This window comes from Netta rufina (assembly GCF_964035555.1).
Source record: "Netta rufina genome assembly, chromosome: 3".
Taxonomy (NCBI): domain Eukaryota; kingdom Metazoa; phylum Chordata; class Aves; order Anseriformes; family Anatidae; genus Netta; species Netta rufina.
Genome location: NC_140125.1, coordinates 34,509,164 through 34,534,658, shown reverse-complemented (window position 1 = coordinate 34,534,658; position 25,495 = coordinate 34,509,164). Strand labels below are relative to the sequence as shown.

The following is a 25,495-nucleotide window of genomic DNA, read 5'->3' as shown; positions in this document are numbered from 1 at the left end:
GCATCTGGGGAATGGGGCTGCGGACAAATATCGGGGCGGGCGCGCGCGGTGAGCGCGCACACACACACACAGAGACATCCCCGCAGCCCCCGTGCTGCCGCAGAGTCAAATATAGACCTTGGGGAAGGGGGAACAATGGCCGGGGTTGGGTTTCACTCAGGGCTGCGGGGCCAGCGAGCTGCTGATGTTTGTTGTGGGCCGGGGTGGGATGGGAAAAGCCAGGGGGGTGGGATGGGGGAGAACATTTGGTTTAACCCCGAGCCCCCGGGGTTGGTGGCGTGCGGCGGGCGGGCGTACGGAGGAGAGGGTGACCCCGAGCCCAGCATCCTCGCCCCTGATGTCCAGCTGCCTCCAAGGCACAGGTTGCAAACGCTGGAGGAAAGGCGAGGGCTTCCAGCCGGCGCTGACAGGTGATTTTTCCATCTCGGTGGACATGGCAAACTGTGGGGAGCTGGAGTGGGGTGGCAAAGGGCTGGCTGGAATCTGGTTCGGGACAGCCAGGACCTGGGAATATGGCAGAGTAATGCGGGAAGGCCATGCAGGGTGAGGAGCAGCGCGGGCAGCTGTCCTTCCCAAGGTTTGGTGGCCCTCTGCATGGCTTCGTCTTAGCGTCGGGGCGTTGGTGACCACAGCTTGCGAGTGGCAGCAGGAGAAGCATTGGGGGTGGCTCTCGTTTGTTGGGGTGGCTGCCCCAAGCTGCCCCGTGAAGGCCTGGGGGACATCATCTGGGGGACATCTTCTGGGGACAGCTTATGGGGACATCTTCTGGGGGACAGTTTTGCTCCTCTTGGGCCATTGGCTCCCTCTGAGGGGCTCGACATTGAGGCCTGGCCTGTGCTGCATGTGGGGGGTATGTGGGGTATGTGGGGAGCGTGTGGGGTGTGTGGGGGGTGTTTGTGGGGTTTGTGTGTGGTGTGTGTGGGGTGTGTGTGGGGTTTGTGTGAGGTGTGTGAGGTATGCGTTGTGTGCGTGTGGGATTTGTGTGAGGTGTGTGGGTTGCGTGGGTTGTGTGGGGTGTGTGTGGGGTGCGTGGGGTGCATGGGATGTGTGTGGGGTATGTGGGGGTGTTTGTGGGGTTTATGTGGGGTGCGTGTGAGGTGCGTGGGGTTTGTGTGAGGTGCATGGGGTTTGTGTGGGGTGTGTGTGAGGTGTGTGGGGTTTGCATGAGGTGCGTGGGGTGTGTGAGGTGTGCTTGGGGAGCGAGTGGGGTGTGTGTGAGGTGTGTGGGATGCGTGGAGTGGATGTGGGGTGTCGGGGGGTGTATGTGAGGTGTGTGTAGTGTGCATGGGGTGCGTGGGGTTTGTGTGGGGCGTGTGGGGTTTGTGTGGGGTTTGTGTGAGGTGCGTGGAGTGTGCGTGGGCCGTGTGTGGGGTTTGTGTGGGGTGCGTGGGGTGCGTGAGGTGTGCGTGGGGAGTGTGCGGGGTGCGTGTGGGGTTTGTGTGAGGTGTGTGGGGTGTGTGTAGGGTGTACGTGAGGTGCATGGGGTTTGTGTGAGGTGTGTGGGGTGTGTGGGGTTTGTGTGGGATTTGTGTGAGGTGCGTGGAGGTTGCGTGGGCTGCGTGTGGGATTTGTGCGGGGTGCGTGGGGTGCGTGAGGTGTGCGTGGGGCGTGTGCGGGGTGCGTGTGGGGTTTGTGTGAGGTGTGCGGGGTGCGTGGGGCGCGCGTGGGGCGCGTGTGGGGTGCGTGGGGTGTGCGTGGCGGGCATCCCTCGTGTGCCCCCCCCCCCCGGCGGCGGCGGCGGCGGCGGCGACAACAGCGGCAGCAGGGCAGGGGTGAGCAGCTCCCGGGCTGGCTGGGCTGGATATGGGGGGGGGGGCCGCCTGCGGTGTGTGGCTGCGGGAGGCGGGGGCCGTCCCGGGGCGGGAGGGATGTGCAGGCACACGCAGCCGCTGGCAGGCGGCCGGGGCGCACGGCGGCGGCGGCGGCGGGCGGAGCGGAGGGGAGCGGAGCGGAGGGGCACACGCGGCAGCTCCCTCTCTCCCTCCCTCCCTCCCTCCGCAGCCCCGCGCCTCCCCAGCCCCGCCGCCGCCGCTGCCGCCGCCACCGCCGCCGAGCCGGGCATGGCCGCCCCCCGCCGCCGCCGCCGCCTCGCCCCGCGATAGCCGCCGCCGGGAGCCGAGGTGAGCAGCCCCGGGGAGGGGGTCCCCGGCCATAAGGGAGGAAGGGGGAGCATCCCTGCGCCCCGGGGCCGAGCCCGCTCGCACCCCTATGGGGCTCCTGCACGCCCCCCAGGGTGCCCCCAGCATCGCCCCATGGGAAGGGAGCTCGGCGATGCCCTGTGGTTGAGCTCCCGGCTGCTCGGCCATCGGCCCTAAATTATTCCCTAAGTTTCCGAGGCGTTCCTTCAGCCTCCCCCGAAACGCAGCAGCTGCTGGCCGCTGCCCGGCATTTTGGGGCCGGCAGCGCTGGGGCAAGGGGAGAGCGCGGAGCCGGGGGGGATGCGGTGATCCCTGCCCGCATTTGGCTGGGGCGGTGAGGATTAAATCCCGCAGCCCCCCGGGAAATGCCGCCTCCTTTGTGGGTGGTGGCTTGTGTGCATGCAAGAGGCTTGGAGCAGCATCGCTGCTTCGGGTTCAGCGGGCTATTTGGTCTGGTCCAGGTGGGTCAAGCCGCTAGCGGGGACCCCGACACCTCTTCCTGCCATGGATGTGTACGCGTGTGGTGGTGGTGGTGGCAGTGGGGGGACATCTCTCCGAATCTGAGCAGTCTCTGGTGGAGCAATCGACCCGACACAACCTCCCCTGGCTTCGGGGTACGGCTGAGAGCGGCGTGGCCCCTGCCCATCGCACCCACGCAGCTGGATGGAGCCTGCTCCCTGCCCGCGCCGCGCTCCTGGCGGGGCGCTCAGACCCCTCCCATCTCATTATAGTAATATCCTTATGATATCACCCTTCGAATTTCCTGCCCTGAACAACCCCAGCAGGCTGGGAGGGAGCGAAGCGTTTTTGGAAAGTCTTTTCACGCGACTTCGAGGGCAGGAGGCGGCCGGGAAATAAACGGGTGCGGGAGCGCCGGGCTCGGGGGGCTCTCTGCAGGACGGCCGAGGGAAAGGACTGCGCCCAGCCAGGCTGCGTGCTCGCCTCCGCAGCCCTGGGGACGTTTCCCCCGGTGCTATTTGGCTAGATTTACCCTGGCCCCCTGCGTCTAATTGAGGCAGAAGGAGCTTCGCCTCTTAGCCGTCGGCTTATCGGGTTTTTCTCGCTGCAGCCCAGCAAGCAGGCAGCAAACCTTTGCAAAGCAGCCCAGGCTCCGTAGAAACACTTGGCCCATCTATCCCTTTGACCACGCACAGGAGGATGGGTGCAGAGCAGGGACCTTGATTAACAAGATGCCCACAGCCTGATCCATCCCCTGATCCAGAGAGGGAAGGTGAAGGTCCCCGCAGCTGCGCGGGGGTGCAAGAGGCTTTGCTCCCTGGAGAGGGGCGGTGTAGCAGCCTCAGCGCTGGGCGTTTGCCTCCTGCTCTCCCACACACGCGTGTTAAAAGGCTTTTTGGTTCTCAGTGCTCCGGCGTTGCCGTAGAGGAAGGAGCCTGGAAGGACAGAGAGGAGTGCGGTGACAAGTCCATGCAAAACTGGATGTTTCAGCTCAAAACTCCCAGGTAGTGGAGAGGAAGGGATGAGTGAAGCGAGGCTGCGGTGCGAGCCGGGAGGCTTCCCTGAGCTTGCTCTTCTGACCTCTGTAGGTGTTCATCTCGGTGGGGCCACGCTGACCATGCTCAGGAGCTTCTGTCTCCAGCTCATGTCCTTGCTTTGGATCCTCTTGGCGCATCACCAGCTCGCCCAAGGTGAGTCTCTGGGCCCGTCTCCCTTCTATCCGTCTTCCCAACCCCGTCCTTAGCATGGCTGAAGTCTCCTCAGTTCACCACGCAAACGGGGGTGGCAGTGGCTGAGCAGGCTGGTGGCGAGGTCCCCCTGCTCCTTGGAGAGGCAGGGCAAGGGGCAGAGCGAAGATCCCGAACCCAAGTGGCTTCATCCTGGATGCTGTGAGGCAAAATCCCCTCCTGAAGATTAGCCTGCCCTCCCCCAGCTCCGGATAAGTGCTGAGTTCCCAAAGCCATCTGCCAGGAGGGCGGTGGTGGCTGCAGGCTGGACGCTGCTGGCTTGGTTTGAGAGGTTTTTCCTCGTGTGAGGAGAGGCTTGGTCAGGGGAGGGCGGCCATCTCCTGGGCCTGGGTACCTGCAGGAACCTCTGAGCAGGTGACGGGGCAGAGGGGAAGGTGGGGATGGAAGTGGACACCAGCAGGAGGGAGCAGGCCGGTGCCGAGCACGGCGAGGCCACGGCTCAGTTACAGCTCCTTGACGGCGGCCTTTAAATAAATAAATCATCAGAACTGGATACCCGCACGAGCAGAACTTAACCTCTGCCCCCCGCCCCCTGCCTTGCAGGTGATGACTGCAGCGAGCGCTGCAACCTGGCCCACGGCTGCTGCGACCAGGATGGGAAGTGCAGGTACGTCCCTGGGCCCCCAGCCCGGCTGCTCCCTGGTGCTCCCAGTGGGGGACAAGCAGCCTCAGGCTGGCTTTTTTAGCGTCTGGTACCACCTTCACTCAGCTCTGCTTCCACAGAGATGCCCTCTTTTTCTTACCTCATTCCCCTTGGAGTTGGTAGGGCGAGGGAAAGCCGCTGGGGCACCACGGCTTTGCTTTGCCACCAGCCACGGCCACCTCAGCGCCCACCTGGGGCCGGAGGGCTCGCTGTGTCCTGCAGGGCTTGGTTTTCCCATCACGCTGCCCCCATAAGCCCGTCGATCAGTGTCCACCTGTCTTGCAGCTGGATTATGGCTGCGTTTAGATGAAAAATGCTGGAAATTACAACACACAGGGATGCAGCGGGACGGGAGGTTCCTGGGGACCTCTCGTCCCATTTCTTGCCCCATCCCCCAGGTGCGATCCGGGCTGGGAGGGCGAGCACTGCGAGGAGTGCGTGCGCATGCCGGGGTGCCTCCACGGGACCTGCCACCAGCCCTGGCAGTGCATCTGTCACAGCGGCTGGGCTGGCAAGTTCTGTGACAAAGGTGAGTCCCGGGCTGGATGTGACACCGGGAGGGAACACTGCAGGGGACAGAGGGTTTACCCGAGCCCATCCCCTGTGCTGCGCCTTGGCTGAAGGGCTGTGGTTGAAGCCCAGCACGTCCTGCACGGACAGGAGGGCTGGCACAGCTCACAGCCACCCCGACCATGGGCTGGGCATGAGATGGGATGTCCCCGTGTCCCCTGGCTGTCCCTGTCGGCGCGGTGAGAGCTGCGTGACGCGGGCCAGCCTCCGGAAACGTAGCGGATGAACTCGCTGCCTTTCCCACGCCACGGCTGGGTTTGGGCAGCACCTCCAGCTTCCCCCGGGGCTTCCTGCTGTGGATGAGTCCCATCATCCGGCCCCACGGCCTCCGTGCCACTGCCGTGGGTCTGTGCTCACCCCCTGGCTGACACACGGCACAGTTTGTAAGGCTGCACTTCTGTTGCTGCCCGTGCCTGCTGGAAGGGAGGAGGGAGAAACTGCGGCCAGTCCCCATCCCGCTGGGTCTGGTGGTGTGGGAACTGAGCTCGGCCACCCTGACCCCATTTCTCGCTCATTCCACCTTTTCCTTTCCCCCCAGACATACACATCTGCGAGCACCAGTCCCCGTGCCAGAACGGGGCTCAGTGCATCTATGACCGAGACGGGGACTACTCCTGCCTGTGTCCTGAGGGCTTCCACGGGAAGGACTGCGAGATGAAGGCAGGGCCGTGCGAGAAGGCAGGGTGAGACACAGCAGCCGGGGCACAAGATCACGGTCACACACTGCCGAGCAGCAGCCCGGCTTGGCTCCTTACCCGTGGATTTCCACGTGCTAATGGAGTTCAGCCAAACCCATCGTTAGCTTGGCGTGCTGTGGTCCGAGCAGCCTCCCATCCCTCGTCCTCTCTCGGGGAACGGCCAGCACCGTGCTGGCTCCGTCAGCGCCGTTCCCCTCCTGAGGGCAGGGGGAAGAGCTCTGCTGCTGAGCCGTGACCTGTCCTTGCTGTCCCCACACAGGTCTCCGTGCAAGAACGGGGGGCAGTGTCAAGACGAGAACGGCTTTGCCAGCAACTTCACCTGCCGCTGCCTCGCCGGCTTCGTGGGGGCTCTCTGCGAGCACGACGTGGACGACTGCCTGATGCGCCCCTGCGCCAACGGTGCCACCTGCCACGACGGCGTCAACCGCTTCTCCTGCCAGTGCCAGCTGGGCTTCGAGGGGCGCTTCTGCACCATCAACATCAACGACTGCGCCAGCCAGCCCTGCAAGAACGGGGCCAAGTGCTACGACCGCGTCAACGACTACGACTGCTTGTGTCCCGACCGCTTCACCGGCAAAACCTGCGAGGTCTCCGTCCCCGAGCCCACCTGGGCTCCCCCCTTCCAGCCCGCGAACCAGGAGGGCGGCGGGGCGATGCGGAGCACCACCAGCCAGCCGCCCGGGGTGACGCAGCCCGAGCCCGGCAGGACCGCGGTCACGGGGCGGCGCGTGGCCAACCAGAGCGAGAAAGCGCCGGGGGGAGGGTTGCTGAAAATCTCCGTGAAGGAGGTGGTGACCCAGAGGGACTCCGGGCTGAGCGAAGCCCAGCTGGTGACGGTGCTGGTGTTCGGGGTGCTGACGGCGCTGCTGGTCCTCGTCACCGTCCTGCTCATCCTGAGGAACTGGCAGCGGGGCCGGCAGAGGTCGAACTGGTGCCAAAGCCCTTCGCAGGCTGCCAGGAAGCTCCAGGACCAGGAGTGCCAGGTGGGCATGCTCAACACCGTCCTGATCGAGCCCAGGAAGACGACGGAGCTGTGAGCTGCGAGGACCCTGAGCCAGGCCCCGGCAGGTCGTCGTGCTGGCAGACCCCTCGGACTGCCCCCCCCGGGCAGGGCAGCTCTTCTGGTGCAAACTGGGGCAGCGAGCGCCTCGACGAAACCCCAGGGCGCCGAGCACGGCGCGACGCGTCCGAGCCACCTCCGCCCGGCCGGCGCGACCCACGGGAATCGAGGCAGGGCCACGTGGGGCCAGCCCCGCGAGGGAGCGGCGCCGGCAGCGCCCCGACGTGAGCTCTCGGAGGAGGAAGACGCGGCCGTCCCACAGACGTCTTCTGCCAGGCCCTTCGCAGCTCCTCCCTGGGACTCCTGGAAGCGGCTCCGGGGATCATTTCGGGTCTGCTCCTGCTCTTTTCCTGCCGTGTGACGGACGCCCCCTCCTCCTGCTGTCAGCCTTGGCGTTGCAAACGCGTTCCCAACCTTCCTCCTGATGATCCATGGGGTCTTCTCCCCCCACGTACCGAGCCGTCCTTGCTGGCCTGGACGCAAACCACAAAGCTTGCCCAGCACACGCTTCTGCTTCGCTGTTTGCTGACGGGGAGGAGCACAGCCTGCTCCCCTCGGGGCCGAGCTGGTCCTTCTCACGTGCCCCCGCAGGTGAAACTGGCGATGGATGAGGCTGGGGACGTGCTGGGGCTGGGTTAGGAGCAGTACAAGAGCCAGACCCTCGTTTCCCCTGCCAGCACTAACCTGGATCCAGCCACTGCAGCGCTTCCTGACACAAAACAGGCCTGTGACGAGCCGGGGATGACTGTAGGAAGCAGACAGAGCGCTGCCTTCCCCGCCCCTGCTGAAGCACAGCTGAGGGGCAGCAGATTGCCGGGGCACTTCGTCCGTGTCCCAGCCCTGCTCTGCCTTTTCTGGTTCGCTGCGCAGCAGCCAGCGCCTCCCTGCCAGGATTTGCTGTGCCTCCTCGTGGGAACGGGGCATTAAGCAGTGGATTTCTTGCAAACAAAGCAAAACAGAACAAAAAAACCCCTACTACTGGGCCTGTAGGGTTGCAGAGCGGAGTTGAAGGTGATGCGCAGAGAGAGTGGAGAGAGGAGTGAGCGCTCAGCCAGGAGGGAGACCTGGGAGAAGGGACTGGGGCTGCATCAGAAAGATTATTTTTTTAATACATGGATGGATGATGTACCTTTATCAAATAAAACAAATACAAGCCCAGCAGCAGTGTACTGGAGAATCATGAAGTAATTTAGGTTGAAGGAACCTCTGGGCATCATTTCCGATCAGATCAGGTTGCTTTTGAGTACCCCCATCACTGCCTTCAGAAGCACGAACCCAGATCGTGGGGCAGGGCTTGTTCTGCCCCATGCTCTGGCCCAAGCCCCCACAACATTTTCGCTGCCTGGAAGCCCTTGGCTTCGCTGCCCTGGCACTGTGCTGCTGGGAGAGCTCCGGGGACCTTCCCAGGGTCTCTTTGACCTCGATGCCTCCAAAAATCGGAGGCTGCTTGGCTCGGGAAGCCAAGGTTATCAGGGGCACTAAGCAAAGAGGGGACCTGGGCCGCAGGGGGTGGGGATGGCTCCTGTGGGATGCCTGAGAGGAAGGAGAGGGATCCTGCCTCAGGACGGCACAGCAGAAGAGTGTACGTGCTACGTGCTGCCTCAGAGCGCTCTGGAGAAGGGGAAAATGCAAAAGTGAGTCCAAGAATGCTGATGGGAAGAGCAAATCGATCCTAAAACTGAAAGAAGCCATGTGTTTGTGCAGCTGGGAGCAGGGCAGGAGCCACAGGGAGTTCCCCTAGGAAAAATGGTTTGGAATAAGCTAGCCCTAGGGGCCTTCGGTGTAACCATGTTCTGGGGAAGGTTTTCTCCTCTGTAAGCTGGAGAAAGGGACGCAAGGCTCCTGGGTGCAGCCTTGTGGGGTATTTGGAGCACTCAGGGAGCAGGCAGGGTTGTTTCTGGGGAAGGAGGGCACCACTCCTGTAGCTCACAAGGAACTCTGTGTCTGGGGGGCACAGGGGACAGGGACCCAAACAACAGAGCTTCACAAGGACGTTTCCACTTTATTTTAAACACGTGTGAGACTCAGTCTCAGCCTAGGAGTCACTGATTCTTCAGCGAACAGAAAAGCCCTCTGAAATCTCAAAGGGAAGCCCTGGAGGTGAACAGCGCCCCACCAGCCAGGCTTGCACGGCCCTCAGCACCCGCTCCTACTAAAGGCAGGATGGTGCCACGTCGCCGTGCCACGCTCCCGTCCCTGAGGACACACGATTGCTCTCACCTCAGCGGCTCCCGGCCCTGCAGGGAGCCGGAGGGGCCGCCGGGGAGGTCACAGCTGCCCGCTGCGCAGGAGGCGCTGGAACAAGGAGCCCTCCTTCTGCCTCAGGCTGCTGGGCGAGCCCAGCTCCGCCGCTCTGCCGGCCTGCATCACCAGCACGCGGTCCGAGTCCAAGACGGTGTTGAGCCTGCGGAGAGGCCGGGCCACACGTTAGGGAAGCGGAGGAGAAACCCCCCACGCTGCCTTCTGTGCCGCAGGACACAAGCCCTGTGCCTGTCTGACTTTTATTTCCGTGCTAACCTTTGCGCTGGGAAGCAGTTCCCTTTATAACACCCTACGCACAATTGCACACCCCTCCGAATTCTTCTCCGCTTGGCAGCTGTGAGAATACTCTGGGCAGAGACTGCCTAAAACTCACCCATCCCGTCTCAGTATCCACGGTATTTGTGTTTTGTCCTGCCTGTAACCATCTTCTGCCCCTACTCCTACTTTAAATCTCTCCGTGGAGCAAGCACTGCTGCCCTCTCCTGCCTGGGCAACGCTTAGCCAGCCAGCATCGGCATCAGGGTTTTTGGCAGGCAGAATTAGGGCGTTCTGCCTCCTCTGGCCAGAAGCTGGCTGCAGCCCTTCGCCGCTGGCTGTCCTGCAGTGCCCTCTACTGAGCCACAGACACCTGCTCCAGCCGTGCTGCTCCTTCCTGCGGGACATTTCTCCCTGCTCCTCGCCCCGGCAGGCAGAACCACGCCACGCCGAGCACCGGTCCCTCCCTACCTGTGAGCAATGGTCAGCACGGTTTTGTCAGCGAAGCGCTGGCGGATGGTTTGCTGCAGCAGCTGCTCCGTCTGCTGATCCACGCTGGCCGTGGCCTCGTCGATGCACAACACCTGCCCGGGACAGAGAGCGAAGGGGAGATGCCACGCGCCCTCTGCGAGACCCCAAATCCCCGCCCAGGGCCAGCCTGAGAGGGCAGCAGAGCCCACCCCATCCCCTCCACGCCCCACCAGCAGGCACTCACCTTGGCCTGCGTGAGGAGGGCTCTTGCCAGGCACACCAGCTGCCTCTGTCCCACAGACAGGCTCTTTCCTCTCTCTCCCAGCTCGCTGTCCAAGCCACCTGCAGGAGGCAAGCAGGATGGCCCCAAACAATTCCCTGCCGCACGCCCCGCCTCTTCTCCCTCTTCTCCTCAGCTCCCTGCCCAAGCTGAGGCCTCCTCCCCTCTCCCAGGAGCAGGGCTCAGCGGCCTCGCCACGCCGCGTTCACTCACCCATGCGGGTGACCGCGTCCCGCAGGTGGCACTGCTCCAGCACCTCGTGGAGCTCGGCGTCCGTCCTCTTTCCCTGAGGGTCCAGGTTCTCCCGGATGGAGCCACTGAACAAAAACGGATCCTGGGGGATGATGGCCAGCCTAGACCTGCAAGCAGAGGAGAGCCGAGAGCTCATGGGGTGGGTTCTGCAGAAAATCGAAGTCCTATTTATTGTTTTTTTTTTTTTTTCCTGGGTTAGTCTCTCTGCATAGTTTAGAGACAGATGCAGGGCATGGATCACACGCTCAGCCTGGTTTCCTCAGCACAGCTCTACAATAACAACAGAGCAGCTCATAAGACAAGAGGGTGCCCAGGCAGAAAGCCCTTTCCTCCTCGTTCTTCCTTTTGGCATCTGACTACCGACAGCTCTCGGCTTCCTGCCCCCCCTGGGCTGCCCCCTGCTCTGCTCAGACCCCCATACCTCAGCTCCTCCAAGCCCACCAGCCGGCTGTCAACACCATCCAGGAGAATCCGGCCTGCTTTCAGCTCCAGCATACGGAAAAGTGCCAAGAAAAGAGTGGATTTTCCAGATCCTGTGCGCCCCACGACCCCCACCTTCTCTCCGGGGTACACGGTGAAGCTCACTCCGTCCAGTGCGTTGGGCAGGCCCGCTCGGTAGGCCAGGACCACGTGCTGGAACTCCACAAGCCCCCTGCTTGGCCAGTCAGCAGCAACCTAAGGGGCACACCAGGGTGAGACAGACTCACCTTCACGCAGACCAAGCCCCATCCACCCCTTCGGGCTGTTGCTTGGCTTTCGAAGAGTCTCAGTTCTGTTTCCAGCCCCTTCTATGCCTGTTTTTCCCTCGCAGCTTAGCCCTACCACCCCTTTCTGCTCTTCCTGTCATCCTAGTCTTCCACACCTCCTGCCTGAGGTTCCCCTTGGGATGCACTGGTAAAGGACAAATGCTCAAAACAGATTCTGTAGGTGAGGGCCCTCCCTGCACACTGGAACCTTCTCATTTCCACCTGGAGGCAAGTGCAGGGCACAGGGCCAGTCCCTGAGAACGTCTTAAAGCTTTTACCTGGACCACTTTATCCTGGGGCTCCACAGGGATGTCTGTAGTGTATTCCTCTGTCCGCTCCACACTCACCATCATGGTTTCTGTCATAGTGAAGCTGGAAATGAGGCCCGAGAGAAGGTTTGTGACTGACAGGGCATATGAGAGCGCCAGGCCCACAAGTCCTGAGAGGACAAAAACATAAACAAGAGGGTTAACGTCAGGGAAAGAGCTGGGACCTTGGTGGCAGGACAAAGAAACAGGGGAGAAGTCAGTGCTCTGGAGTCTGGGATCCAGCTCTAGGAGGGGGACATGCAGGAGGAGGAACAGGAGCTGAAGGAAACAGGCAGAGTGACAGGGAGTGGGAGCTCTGGATGTCTGATAAAGGGAGAGGACTGGGAGAAGAGGAACCCCTGGGCCACAGCCCAAGGGTGGGGACGGAACAATTCCTGGCAGCCCACCTGGATTTCCCAGCTCCTTCTGGTGCTGGATGACGGCGATTGCTGCGATAGCAGTAATCACGGCGACCCCGATCATCTGCAAGCGGATGTCCAGCCACTGCACTGCCGTGTTGCTGGCAAAGAGGCAGCGCTGGTTCTGCTCCAGGTGCAGCTGATTCTCCAACTCAAACCTGGCAGGAGCACAACAGAGGCTCACACCAAACTGCGCCCCACTCAACCCCACACCAGGGGCATTCCCACCACCCCGTAACCTGCCCCACGTCAGGACGGCGCTGGTTTATAGAGCCCAAATTTTGGCTCTCCGCGTGCTGTTCCCTTCCACGCACCTCTCTGCTGCCCGCATGGCTCTGATGCTGCTCAGTCCCGAGAGGGTCTCTGAGAAGTGGGTGTAGATGGGGGACAGGGTGAGACTGTAAAGGCGCTTGAGCTCCCGCGAGGTGCGCCGGTAGTAGCGCTGGATGGAGAAGTAGAGGGCAGCCAGAGGGAGTAAGACCAGGCTGATCCAGGGGAGGCCGTAGGTGATGATGACCAGCATGCCCAGCAGCCCGTACATGTTGGCCAGGAAGATGTTGAGGATAAAGGGCAAGGTGTCATCCACGCAGTACAGGTCTGAGGAGAAGCGGTTCAGGATGCGGCCCGTCGGCGTGGTGTCAAAGAAGGTGACGGTGGCCTGGCGACAAGGGAACAAGAAATCAAGAGCTCATCAGCTCCTGCCAGCAGAAAGCCATCTCTCACACCTTCACTCCTGGACTATGAGAAGAACAGCAGGGCAGAACGACCTGCAGGAACCCCAGCCTGCCCTGGACTTTCTGACCATTACCTTTACAACCCTCTGGAGCAGCCGGTTGTGGATGACAACGGCAGCACGGATGGTGCCATACGCAAAGAGGAAGGCCCGAAAAATGGTGAAGAGGGAGTTGGCTCCTGCAATGCTCCCGTAAACCATCAGGTAGAAATTCACATCCGCTGAAGCATTGGAAGGGACTGGGGCTGTGTCCAGAGCTTGCACGGGGGAGCTAAAACAGGGAAGGAGGAAGGTTATCAATCTGCCAAGGTCCCTGTGGCAGTAAACTCAGACAGGGCATCAGGAGCAGGCCATCTTCCTCAAAGCAGCCATGCGGATCCCCTGCAGTGGGGTGGTCTCCAGAAGGATATTTGAATGCACAAGGGCAAAATGGGAGTGTTTGTTTTTTTTTGGCATCACCCGCCCAGTATTCACTTACACAAGCCCCACAGTGGAGAAGAGAAGCAGCTCCACAGATGGCAGGGACGCTGTGCAGACCGTCACAGAGGTATTTGGTGTCTGGGATATGCTGGAGATCCAATGTGAGAGCCACCAATCCGAGATGTTTCTGGATGCTACAGAGAGAGACAGACTATAAAGAGGGATGCAACCTTCAAGTCAGCAAATACAAAGCAGAAAAGCTGGAAGGGAAGTAGGTGGGCAGCTTTTGGTTTTGTCTCACTGCCCAGTCTTCCCTTGTGTTCACTCTGCACTGTTCCTAGCACAGCAGGAGCAAGGGAACTGCCAGGAGCTCACTCACTGCTAAAGAAGCTGACATGCAACTGCAGCAGCAAATGAGAGGCAAGAGCCAGTTCCCACGTATTCCCCCCTCCTGTCCCCACCATGCTACTTTAGTTTGTCTTCCTGGTGCAGAGAGAGCAATGAAATCCCCAGTCTCTTTCCTTCCCTGGACTCCACAGAGCCAGGAAACAAGAGGAGAGGAACATCTAAAGAGAGACGTGCTCCTGCCTCACCTTGCATCAGGAGCAGTGAGAAGAGGATGGATAACGCCAAGCAGCTGCCCACTGCCAACCAATAAGCCTTGTAGACCTGGAAAGCCACTGCCCCTTCTTTCTTCTCCTCCTCCTTGCGGAGGAGATGTTTGTCCTGGGATGATTCTTCTGCCTCTGTCTCTATGTCCTCTTCATGGCTTTGCTCATCAGGGGCTGTGGGGATAGAAGCAAACGCAAAGGTCAGTGCAATTTAAGTACCTCCTGGAGCTGCTCCTTGCTGCACATGGAACAAATCTAGGCTATGAGGAAGACTTTTCCTCCCTCCTCTCTCCCCTTTCAAGGTAGGTGCACCAATTCTGGCAGGCTTTCATCCAGATCTGGACCACAAATGAAAAACCAGATTCAAACACTGCTCCAGACCAACACCTGATCACACCTAGGCCTCCTCCCCCCCTGTGAACAGACCGCCCACAGATCAGCGCTGCCACAGCACAGCAGGGAGCTGGGAGCTCTGCTTCAGGCCAGCAGCTAGCAGGTAGAGGTTCTGCCGGGGCGCTCAGCTGAGCTCTGCTGTTCCAGCCACCCCCAAGCTTGCCAGGTACAGACCTTTGTCCTTCTGCCTCTTGTCCACGTCCTTGAATTTGGGGATAGCTTCCACAAGTGGCAGAATATCAGCTGGTGGGCCTGCAAAGAGAGACACACAAATGCTTCAGAGACTGAGAGGAACAGGCTCCAGCTACAAAACGGCCCTTTGCTCTGGTTTTGCTCTGTCGTGACATCCCATATTTCCTCTCAAAGCACCTGCAGCCTTGAAGGTTCTGCTCCTTGCATCCTGCCACAGCTTTCTGCCTTATCAGCTCCCCATGTCTCTACCTGTGCACCTGCACACTCCATTCCACACTGCCTCCTTTGCTCATGTGCAGTGTCCTCAAGCTCTTTATCCCTCTCTGGGTTTCCCACTAGTTACTCCTATTCCTTCATGGCCATCTTTGCTCAAGCCATTCAAAACTAGCCCGCAGGCACAAACGGATGCCTGCAAAGACAGCCACTGTACCTGTCTTGACTATCCTGCCATTGTCCATCAACACCAAGGCATCAGCCTTCTCCAAAAACTCAGTCCTGTGGGTGCAGAGGATCCTGGTTTTGTGTCGGAGAACTCCAAGAATGCATTTCCGCATGAGATGATTGGCTACATCTGCATCAACGGCAGCCAGGGGATCGTCCAGGAGGTAAAGCTCTTTCTCCTGAGAGAGGCAAAAGACAGGGATACAGCCCCTGGCCCTGCCTGAGCAGGCAGTGCTGCAGAGTGCAAGCGCCTCAGCACGGCACACTGCCAGCACCTCTAGGCCAGCCCCGTGTGGTTTAAGACGTGCTGCCAGAGCACACGGCACAGCTGCGTGCTTCCAGCTTCTCTGCATCTGCCTTGGCAGGGGGCACGGCACAGCTGCTGTGCTCTTCACCTGGTAAACAGCTCTGGCAAGGGCTATCCGAGCCTTCTGTCCCCCACTGAGCGTCACGCCGTTTTCGCCCACCTCTGTCTGGTCACCCGCTGGTAAAATCTGAAACATTCGAGAAAATCCAGTTAAAAGGGACACGAAGCTACTGGGGACTCGAGATCAGAATGCTGGGATCCCTCTCCTGACTCGGGCAGTAACTCCTTAGGGTGACCTCTTAGCAGAAATGAAACAATGCAACAGCACACACCCTGCTTCTGCAGACAACTGGCAACCTCTGTGTCAACACAGTCCCTTAGACTCCAGCAGGTGGCCACATCTGAGCCACCCATTGAGCAACTTCTGGTCTGAGACGACTCTAAAACTGTGCCTAGGATTTTTCTGGGAGAGCAGTAGCTGTGCCTTCAACAAAATAACTCCAGGGCCCATCCAAACAGGAAAAGCAGTTGAGTTTCAATAGGCAGAAACAAATTCCATGGGCAATGCCTACAAGTTCTCAATTAAATACTTTATACTACACAGTATTCACAACTTCTGCTGAAGTAAACAGGAACTTCTGGTGCTCGACACTTCAGAAAACTGGGCTCCAGTTTACAAACCCAGAGGAAGAGGCAAGTTTCCTACCAGGTGTAACAGAAAGTTCACTGGCTAACGCAGCCACAGGCTTCAAACCCAGAATACAGGCACTCCTGGTGGGAGGACCACACGGTTGCAAGAACATCTTTCCCCAGGATGAAGAACTCAGCACAGAGTGAGGCTCCGGCTGGATGCAAAAGCTGGCCGAGGAGGCCCAGGAAGGTTCAGAGTTCAGAGTTCAGGCACTCACGTTCAGGTCCTCAGAGAGGGCGCAGGCCTCCAGCACCTCCTCGTACAGCCTGGCATCGTAGTCCCGCCCGAACAGGATGTTCTCCCGCACAGTGGCAAACTGGATCCAAGGCTCCTGCGTGGCCAGACCGAATCCTTGCTCCAGGTCACACACATACACATGCCCGCCCTGTCTGCAAGCACACCGGAGGTGGGTGGATGGAAAGGCAACACAGGGGAGCTATCAGCAGATCAAAATGACCTGTAAATGCGGGCAGCTTGGAACGGTCCTTGCCTGCCATGGCGTGGAGGGAGCAGGCAGGGAGAAGCCTTTGGGTTACTTACTTAACGAGCTCTCCGGTGATGGCTGCAAGCAGAGAGCTCTTGCCAGAGCCGACCTTGCCAACGACTCCCAGGAGCATCCCCTGTTAAGGGGAATGAAAAGGAGCAACCTGGTGAGCTGAGTGCTGGCTGGGCCAGGTTTCCTGAGCCTATAAGCTAACAGCTTTCTTTCCAAGAATTTTTTCCAAGAGATCTTGATATATGGCTCACAAGACCAAAAAAACACGTCACCCCAGCTCCTCTATCGCCATTTCCTCTATTTCCTCCCGCATTCCTGCTCACCTTTCTCACCGAGAGGTTCTCGATGTGCAGCTGCAGAGTGCCTGTGGGTAAGGGCTGGCTGCTGCTTTCTTCTTTGACTGGTGCCCATGAAAAATCTGCCCCTCGCATCTCTATGGCAGAAGCCGTACCTGAAGGGCTACCTGCAAGGGAAAAGCAACACCACGGTGAGAAGGACAGAGAATGACAGGGACCTGATATAACAAACGCTATCAGTTTTGTTCCCAAATGGAAGAGGCAGGGAAAGGGCACAGCCAGGATGCTCTGGACCAACCCCGGAATGAGACACTCTCAGGGAGGCACTGTAAAGGTAACCTGGTTCTCTTATTGCTGAAGGTGAAAGGGAGTTGGTAAATGGCAAGGAAGGAGAGAAAGGGAGCAGCAATGGTTTAGGAGAGGGCACGCACCCAAACCTTTCTGCCAGGCCAAGATGAGGTTGAAGGCTTCATTGGCAGACCTTTGGATGGGGGACGGAGCAGCTTGTTCCAGAGGCACGCTATGGGGCTCTTTAGGGACAAGCAATGGCCTACGTTTGGTGAAGAGGAATGCTCTCTGCTCCAAACACCTCCTGCCCAGAGCCCCAAGCAGCATCCTGCCCCATTACCTAGGGCATAATAAGTTTCCAGGTCCTGGTCCTCAAGTTCAAGGAAACGCTGGATTCGATCCAGGGAAACTTTGGCTTCCAAGGTCCCATTCAGCACCCACGGGAAGCTGTTGAGGGGGAGGATGAGCATCCCTACAAGGGCCAACGCCGTGAAGACCTGCACGAGTAAGGGAAGAAACGTAAATTGGAGGCTGCACTTCCCTGGCATCTTGTGCTCTTCAAACAGCTTCACCAATGAGAGCCTGAAGAGCTGGAGGGAGATCCAGGATGTGTTCATTTCCCAGAGAAGATATCTCAGGGCTCTGCCTAGTCTCCTAGTTAGAGCTCTGAGGTATCTGACTCGGGATCTCCTCCTTCACTCACCTTTGTGGCAGTGAGCTGGTGACCCAACAGGACGTACGTGATGAAGATGACGATGGAGACAACAACAGGCAGCGCTGCCCACAGGTACACGCACACGGCATCCAGGTACTTGATGGCTCGCAACTTCTGCAGCTCCTGAGCCCGGCAGGCATTTATCCTGGTGCTGAAGTGCTTCTCCCAGGCATAAAACTTGATCACACGAATGCCTCTGAGGAACTCGGTCATTAGCTGCAGGCACAGGGGAAAATCACATCCAGTAACCAGTCTGCCCAACACGCCAAATGCCAGCGAGGCATCTGGGCTGGGCCCAGGTTTGCAGCTGCCTCCTGCTAAGGGCCAGGCTAGAGTTACCAGGAGCCATTTATTATTGCTAACAGAGGCAGGAACTCAAGTGGCAGCTACTGAGAACTTTGCCCCTTCTCGCGCCAGCAGCTTGCTCAGCTCCCTGTGCTGTGTAAGGTTCAGGAAAAGGCACAACACTACCCAACTTCACAGCTAGCCTGTGTCCAGAGCCCAGCTGGCTCGCACCCAGCAGCTCAGGTAGCCCTGCAGCACTTTCCCCTCTCGCTCCTGCTCTGAGGTCAGCGTGTGCAGAGCCAGCTGAGATGTGCCTGTGCCTGACATGAAAGAAAACCAGTAAGGAAGAGTTCACTTAGCAAACCACTCTTGCAACAGCTGGAGAAGGTCCAGCACTAGATGCACCTTCTGTTAGGAAGATAAATATTTCACAGGCTCCAAACAGCTGTGGAAGAGCTGACTGAGGGTGCCAAGCTGGAGCAAAATAAAACCACTACATCCATGATTGTTGCGTTTGTCCAGACTGCAAGATACCTCGCCACTGACAGCATTACTCGAGTAACAGAACTGAAGCTTCTCTAAAGGAAGCAATCAGGCGACCCACGTTAACTATTACACGTGGAAAAGGAACCTGCAAGGGAACTTTAATTTGCCCAGGGGGTGAGACAAACATTAGAGGTTTGCTATCTTGCAGGTGGTGAACATGCCTCACCCCGAAATCCTTTTGAACCACTTACACGTGCGCCCCCTCCAGCACTTTTCCCAACAGTTGCGACTCAATTCACTCACTTGGGATTCGCCACAAGGGGCCAAGAAGCCAATGCTCCAGAGAATACCGTGACAAATTCAGAGAGCCAGCAGCTGCCCCTCACCTTGACCCGCGCGTCCTTGTGCTGCAGCATCTCCTTGTTGCTCATCATGATGCGGTTGGCTATGACCTTGTTGATGGGCACAAGCAGCAGTGCCAAGGCCAGGCCTCCCAGAAAGGCCACCCCTACTTGCTGGTAGAGGAGGTAAAGGGTAATGGCGAACTGGAAGGGCAGGCTCCACACCTCGTGGAAGCTGAGGCAGAAGTTGACCAACCTACTGGCGTCCGTGCTCATGAAGTTGACGATTTCACCCACAGTGAAGCGCGAAAGCCTGGTGCCGCCCACACGCAGGGCCTTGCGGTAGATGGCAGAGATGACGGCAGCCCGCACCATCAGCGTCATCTTGTTCACCTCGTGGCTGAACTGGTTGCGCAGGAGAGCGCCCAGGAAGGAGCCAGCAAAGAGCCCCAGCGCGTAGAGCACCCCGTGGCTCAGGGGCTCCTGCCGCGACTCCATGAAGTTCACCAGCAGGTTCAGAAGCAGAGGGCCCGAGAAACTCAGCAGGCTGCCGGCCAGCTTGAGAAGTCCCAGCGAGTAGAAACGAAGCCCAAAGACCGCATGAAGCACTGAGAAGAGTCTCACAGGCTCCTGGGCACGGTGCAAGCTGTCCCGGACATCGCTACTCCCGTCGCCCGGAGCAATGATTGGGCTGGTAAGAGACACCGTCTCCTCCTCTACTTGGTGCAGAGCTGCCTTCTTCTGCCAGCAGGCATAGAAGCGATCGCAAACCCTGGCAGCCTGGAGCTGGCGAGGAAGCAGATAGACGTCCTGCGGCTGGTTCAGCTTCCACTGATAGCCACGTTCCATGAGAGGGTTCATCCAAGCGTAAAAGAAGCGCGAGAGCCAGCTCTCCCCATCTTCTGCCACTCGCTGCTGAGCCAACACGGAGGTGCCTGGCTCTGAGATGAGCTGGTCTTGCGGCCAGGAGCTATTGATGGAGAGGAATTCGTGCCTCTCTGTGGTGGGTACGAGGTAGCTAATGACATACACCAGCAGAGACGCCAGCTGCAGACAGAGAATGGTGAACCTGGAGGAGACAGCAGGGTGGGCAGGGGACCAAGCTGTCCTGCTTTGGCAGTACCAGACCAGCGTGATGATGAGAGAAGGGAGGGGTAAGAGGGTGAGGAGAGCCAGGGCTGCAGGGCCCCTGGAGGAGCCATGAATGGACCTGCAGAGAATAAGCAGAGCGACACCATGAGTGAGCCACGTCAGTGCGGCGATGCCATCGGCCAGCACTTCCAGGTATGCAGGGCCCAGCTCCTGCTGAGAAATGGTGGCTGGGATTATATCCGCAAGGAACAGGGCAGCGAGTATAAAAGAAGCAGCAATTCTGCATCTCCAGCCTGGCCGGCGAGGCACCCCAGAGCCAGATCTAGAGGGGGAAAGAGCAGAAAAAACTTCACAGTTGGTATTCCATCATATCTCATGACAAGGAGAGTCAACACTCTCCTTTCTTTCCCCCCTCTTCCCCTCCTTATCTGTTCATTCTTAATTTCATTGTGTTCCCATTTTGTAACCTTTGTATTCCCTTCCCTAGATTTGTAACCTTTTCAGGGTGTAGGTGTTGCTAAACTAGAGCAGGTCAATAAAGTCCAGTAAAAAATCGATACCAGAGATTCAGATACCGTGAATAGTCTTTATCTACATACATTTGTTTGCAGCTGTGATATTTTGTGGTCAAATCAGACTCCAGTCCTTGAAGATTAACAGAAAAGTATATTTAACATCTTGATGATCAAATTCTCTGTTACATTTCTAATCCTTGATTTCTCTCATCTTTGTGATATTTTCTCCAGAAGGATTTTCTTTTCTCACTCCTGGTTTCAGTGATGTTGTTTAAGTCCATTATCTATTGCCCAACAAAGGATTTCAGTATCACTTGCTTCATTATCATTTGCGACCTTTCAGCATCAGTGAACATTGTCATGTTTACAGATTCGAGAGAGTAAACAGGAAAACTATTTTGTTTCTCTGAACCACTTATTTATTACCTTACATACATCTTCCATGCCACCTTGGGTTTATACACTCTCCCGCAAGACCCCCAGTTTTCCCGATCCCCATTCACTGAAATTCTTTTCACTTATTTTCTGTTATTTTTTCCTCACTATCCTCTCTTTTCTCTCTGGATTCCTTTTTGCAGTGGAGGGACCAGAGCTGGACACAGTACTCCGAATTAGGACAGATGCTGACAAACGTAATAGCATTGCAATATCATGTTGTTCTCCACGGACATACCCAGTACATTACAGAGAGCTAATTTCCAGTTTTCCACCCCGCCTCCTGCCCTGCACGATAATGAAGAGCAAGACGAGTCGGTTGTCATACCTGGGAGTGCCAAGGAAGCAGGCGCTGACTGCCGCGAGGATGGCGTGAGGAATCGCGTTTAATGTCAGCTGATTAAAGCAGTGGCCGATGCTGCCACGGACCCACAGCGGGAGCGGGTCTTCGGGGCCGGTGCCGCACAAGCCCGTCAGGATGTTCTCCATCTCTTGCCGGGAGCTCCTAGGGGAGGAAAGGGAAAGGAGCGTGAGGCACGGGCCCAGCTCAGCCCCAGCCGGGGCGGACTGCGATAAGAAGTGAACCTAGGACTGGAAACAGCTTCCCGGAGAGCGCAGTCCAGGCTGGGCTATGTTATCACCCCCTCTGCACACTCATCAAGCCCCAGCTCGAGTTATGCTGTCTCCTCAGGTCACCTCGCAGCTCTGGCAATTTGGGGCTCCCAGCTCGCTTCCCGGCTGAGGATTTCCCTCAGGGCTCACCCCGGGACGCACCCGCCCGCCTGCGCCCCTCAGCAAAACACAGCGAGCTGCCCCCACGAGCCCCCATCGCCCTCATCCTTCCACAGGGACTCACACCGGGCCGTGTAGGGCCAGCAGCAGCACTGCCGACCCTACAACGCCCCCGGCCCGTTCGCCCCGGCCCGGCCCGGCCGAACCCCCCATGCCCGCGCCCCGCCGCCCCCGGGGCCGGGAGCCATGGCGAGACCCCGGCCCCGCGGCCTGCCCCGGCCCCAACCCCAACCTCTGCCCCACGCCGTGGCCATGCCCGGCCCAGGCCGCCCCGTGCCCCCCCTGGCGGCGGTAGCTGGGCTCGTAAATGGGTGTGAAATCGGGTAAATGCTCGGCTTCCCATCTGAGGCAACAGCATGGGAAGACACCCAGCCCTAACCCCTCCAAATTGCTATACATTAAGTGTGTTCAGTGAAGTCAGCACGCAGCCTGGCAATTGGAGCTGCTGCTGGCAATATTATGGCAGGTGCTCCAAGTAATTCATTTTCCCAAACCTTCCCTCAGCAATCTCTCTTGCCAGGGAAAATGAGTGTATCCCCATGAGTAATTCATCACAGGTAGCACCATTTTACTTTCAGCACACAGCTCTTCAGAGGGACAATAACTCATTCGCAGAGCTTGGGAGTGTTATCAGCAGGGTGCCAAAAAAGCAAAATGTCAGTGGCATTCCTGTCTAGGAAGACAAAGCAATCCGGTCAGAGGAGAGACAGCAGAGATAAAAGCAAATGCTTAGAGGCCACAGTACCCTCTAATCATAGTTTCCTTCAAAGAAGCAGGAGAGAAAGGCACAGTAGTAAGCAGCTGGCACCACCACAAGGCTTTTGCTGTGAGCTTATAGAGCAGGAGAAAATATGGGAAGACCTGTGAAGGGCATCTGCCATCCCTACAGGAATCCCACACAGGTTTGGAAACTCCTTCCACACCAGGCTGCTCTTCTCTGATCTTGTTCTTGCCATGTGAGAAAAGGTCTTTTTCTTTTGGTCATGCTTTGTCAGATTTCCATCTTCTCCACAGATTTTCGGGACCAGGCCCCCACCATTATATCAGAAAATCAGCTTCCAGGTGGAGACTGAAGACATACTACTCCTGTTCTCAGAGTCCTGCACAGAGACCTAATTGGTGTGAAGACTGTACTACAAAGAGGAACAAGAAGGAAACATTCACTGAGATATTTGTTACTGAGAGCCCTTATTGCCTTACAATATATGTACCTGAAGAGGGGCCAGAATTTCTACTCAGGTGCAGGTCAATCTTCTAGCATAGTGCTGTTTTCCTAAAGATATCTATATATATCTATATATATCTATATCTATATATATCTCCTTGTTTAATTGTTGTCTTTGAGGATTCTGATTTCTCACCATCCTGAAAGCAATCTTCACTTGTGTGCCAGAGTTGTAAGGCTGCCTTTTTGTGTTCGAGTAAGCTACTGATCTGTACGCTAGGTGCATTTGGATCAGCCGGTCCTTCTCCCATAGGCTGTTCAAAGGTTTCTACAGTAAACCTTCCTGTAGAGGCCTTGATAGCAAGTATTATGTTCTTTACACTCAAAGAAGTCTCCCTTCAAAAAATGAAAGGAGCAAGTTCTTAAAACAGATCAGATATGAGGATGGAGCATGAGCTGCGCACAAGTGAAGCTTTCAGATTTCATTGTTCCAGTATTTCATTTCATTCCCAATGGGGGGGAAAAGCCTCCCCCTGACTTTGTAAACTTTGTAAGACACTAAAGAAGTTCTCATGTATCAGGACAAAGAGCATTCCCGCTCCCTTGAATTACTCACTCTCAAGTTTTTCACTTCAACCACATTGTATTCTGGCATTCTCATTTTGTGTGCTGCTTCTGCTTGCTCATCTCTCCTAACCTCTCTTTTAATGTTCAAAACCATGAACTTCCCCACATGGACTGAAAGATGGACAGCTTTCATGTGCCACTGAGAATATTAAACCAACCTAACTGATCTGAAATCACAGGTGCTCATTCTGCCTAAATATATTTAAATATGAGCAAGGCCAGCATCTAAAACATTCCTCATTTTCATGCTTCCTGTCGGCTATTTCCCCTCTTCCCGAATATTGCTGCCTGTGACATTTACTGCTACATATTTGACTGATTTAAGATGTGCCATGTGAAATACAGGCTTGTGGGTGTATCAGTTACAAAGTACCTTGCATACTATAAATAATCATGCACCTGATATTTATCAAAGAATCAGAGCATTCAAATGGAAAAAACAAAAAACACACCAGGTTTGATTTAATCCACCCCCACAGTCCAACTCTGGCTAATAGACAATGAATAAAATTTGACTTGAGTTTTTCAGTCTAGATTGAAATATCTACAATGAGGAAAAGCAATCTGGCAAAGGGAGACTGTCCCCCAATTCTCTTACGAATTTATTTTGTAACAGATTACTTAATACCCCTCCCTGGGCTGGGGAGTCAGAGAAGGAGCGTAGGCTCCATACCCGTCCCACTTCCCAGCTAAAAGTAAGTATTGAACTGAAACAGAAGCCAGTCTAGACAAGCCTGAAATTCAGAAATATCAACCTTGTAATTAGAGATATAAGATCTCTGAAAGCAATTGTCTATTTGGATGCATTTTCTGTGCTTGCGGCCAGGGTTCTCCTATCAGTGGAACCATCCTCAGATTCCATGACATCATGACCAAGAATGGCTTGATTACTTGGCTCAGCCCAAAATTTTTCATGAATGGGTTGCTTGGCCTGGACCTGAAGACACAACATACATTTTTCACACTGCATTATTATTTTTTTTTTCCCTGGAAAGCAAAGTTCAAAATAGAGAGGAGTATCTTCCACTGCACTTTCTCACAAGAATACTCATTTTCTCAAAAAATACAGAAATTGCCTGTCTTCTTACTAGAAACCCAGCATTTTAACATCAGAGGTAGTGCTGCATGGCTGCCTCACACCCCTGGATCTATTCTTGACTTAGATGTACGAAGGTAAACAAAAAAAAAAAAAAAAGAAAAAAGAAAAAAATGTAATTGACACATTTTTCTCTATACTATTTTTTTTAACCTCAAATTAACCTGACTTAATATTAGATTTGATTACTGTTTACTTGCTCATACAGAGCTCCTGCTAACTTTTCTTATTCTGTTCTTCTATTTCTCAATACCTTTTGTTCCTGTGACTTTCTTCCTTGAGGCCAAGCAAGAACTCAGAGGCACCTTATTACCCCAACTTTGCCCTCAGCTTCCAATTAGCTAAGCAGCTCCAAGCAGCAGCTAATTGCAAGTTCTTCTGACTGAGATGAGCTTTGGAATTCCAAAGAGCAGTCTGGGAGATGAACTGGTAGCAGAGCAGACTGCCTGGCACCTCCTCTGTCCGATGAGAGTCTGGACCATCAGTTGCATGAGTATTACAAACCTCTACAAAGCAGGTGAGAACCTTGACTCATTTTTTCAAATCCCGGAGCAGACTGTAGCACTTTTTCTTGCAAAGAGATGAGAACCCTCAACTTCCTCTGGGCCATTGGGCCCAAATTTTAGTACTAATCTTAGTATTAATTTAACTGAATTCTAACCGTGAGTGCTCAGTCCCTTAAGAACTTGATTCAGTAAGGCATGACGGAAAAAGGACACTAAAGCAGGTACAGAATGAGTCTAGTCGTTATAAAAGGATGTTCAGTAAGATAACAGGGTGCTACAAAATGTCAAGGAGCACTAGTCTGTCAAGTATGTTTCGCCAACAAATGGAATTTTTCTCTGACCTTTTATTTAAACAAAACAAAACACTATAGCACATACACTCTTTGCTTCTTTTTTCCATTCCTCCCTCCCCCAGTTTACTTGCTGGCACATAGTGAAGTTTTAGTGAATTTTCTGATGTCAGTGGCGTCTGGATTCCTTCACCTTCCAAATGCTACTTAAATCTATCACCATAAGCCACCAGAATACCTCCTTTAGACCTCCTTTGGATACAAGGCCAAAAGAAAGTTAACAAGTATTTAAGTGTTCTAGAATTTAGGAGAGATTTTAGATATTATATGCCTTCCTTTATATAGAACCCGACATTAAAAGAAAAAAGAACATAGTGGTTTTCCTGCTTTTACGGCTTTTTACCTTTGACTGTTTTGAAATCAAACTGGTTTAACGTTTTTTCATAGAATCATAAAGGTTGGAAAAGACCTCCA

General features: G+C 56.1%; 2 protein-coding genes across 5 annotated transcripts; one reads left to right on the top strand and one right to left on the bottom strand.

Annotated features, from left to right (window-relative positions):
- Positions 1 to 3,690: 3,690 nt before the first annotated feature.
- Positions 3,691 to 6,792, top strand: DLK2 (delta like non-canonical Notch ligand 2; the record flags this gene model as incomplete). The annotated part of the gene is made up of 5 exons (XM_084283283.1): positions 3,691 to 3,787; positions 4,388 to 4,451; positions 4,886 to 5,016; positions 5,596 to 5,740; positions 6,015 to 6,792. The coding sequence occupies exons 1-5, from the start codon at positions 3,715 to 3,717 to the stop codon at positions 6,790 to 6,792; spliced, it is 1,191 nt and encodes a 396-aa protein (XP_084139409.1). The 5' UTR covers positions 3,691 to 3,714.
- Positions 6,793 to 8,865: 2,073 nt separating this feature from the next.
- ABCC10 (ATP binding cassette subfamily C member 10) lies at positions 8,866 to 21,606 on the bottom strand. 4 transcript variants are annotated; one of them, XM_084285198.1, is made up of 22 exons: positions 21,570 to 21,606; positions 20,874 to 21,050; positions 18,549 to 19,917; positions 17,380 to 17,607; positions 17,017 to 17,173; positions 16,416 to 16,555; positions 16,137 to 16,216; positions 15,814 to 15,985; positions 14,994 to 15,092; positions 14,588 to 14,777; positions 14,140 to 14,217; positions 13,555 to 13,746; positions 13,020 to 13,155; positions 12,617 to 12,812; positions 12,123 to 12,466; positions 11,797 to 11,966; positions 11,360 to 11,520; positions 10,757 to 11,010; positions 10,297 to 10,442; positions 10,048 to 10,145; positions 9,804 to 9,916; positions 8,866 to 9,219 (listed from the first exon to the last, which is right to left on the bottom strand). In XM_084285198.1, exons 2-22 carry the CDS (start codon positions 21,032 to 21,034, stop codon positions 9,084 to 9,086), a joined length of 4,620 nt encoding a protein of 1,539 aa, XP_084141324.1. In that variant the 5' UTR covers positions 21,035 to 21,050; positions 21,570 to 21,606; the 3' UTR covers positions 8,866 to 9,083. The 4 variants fall into 4 exon arrangements, with proteins under 4 accessions (XP_084141324.1, XP_084141326.1, XP_084141325.1 ...); XM_084285200.1 differs by having other exon boundaries at positions 18,549 to 19,713; XM_084285199.1 differs by lacking the exon at positions 21,570 to 21,606 and adding an exon at positions 21,402 to 21,457.
- Positions 21,607 to 25,495: the final 3,889 nt, after the last annotated feature.

Coding starts and splice junctions, on each gene's coding strand:
- ABCC10 (XM_084285198.1), bottom strand. CDS start 21,034: ATGGAGAACATCCTGACGGGCTTGTGCGGCACCGGCCCCGAAGACCCG. Junction 14,778..14,993: donor TTGCCAGAGCTGTTTACCAG/GTGAAGAGCACA, acceptor TGCCTCTCTCAG/GAGAAAGAGCTTTACCTCCT. Junction 10,146..10,296: donor GGACGCGGTCACCCGCATGG/GTGAGTGAACGC, acceptor TGCCTCCTGCAG/GTGGCTTGGACAGCGAGCTG.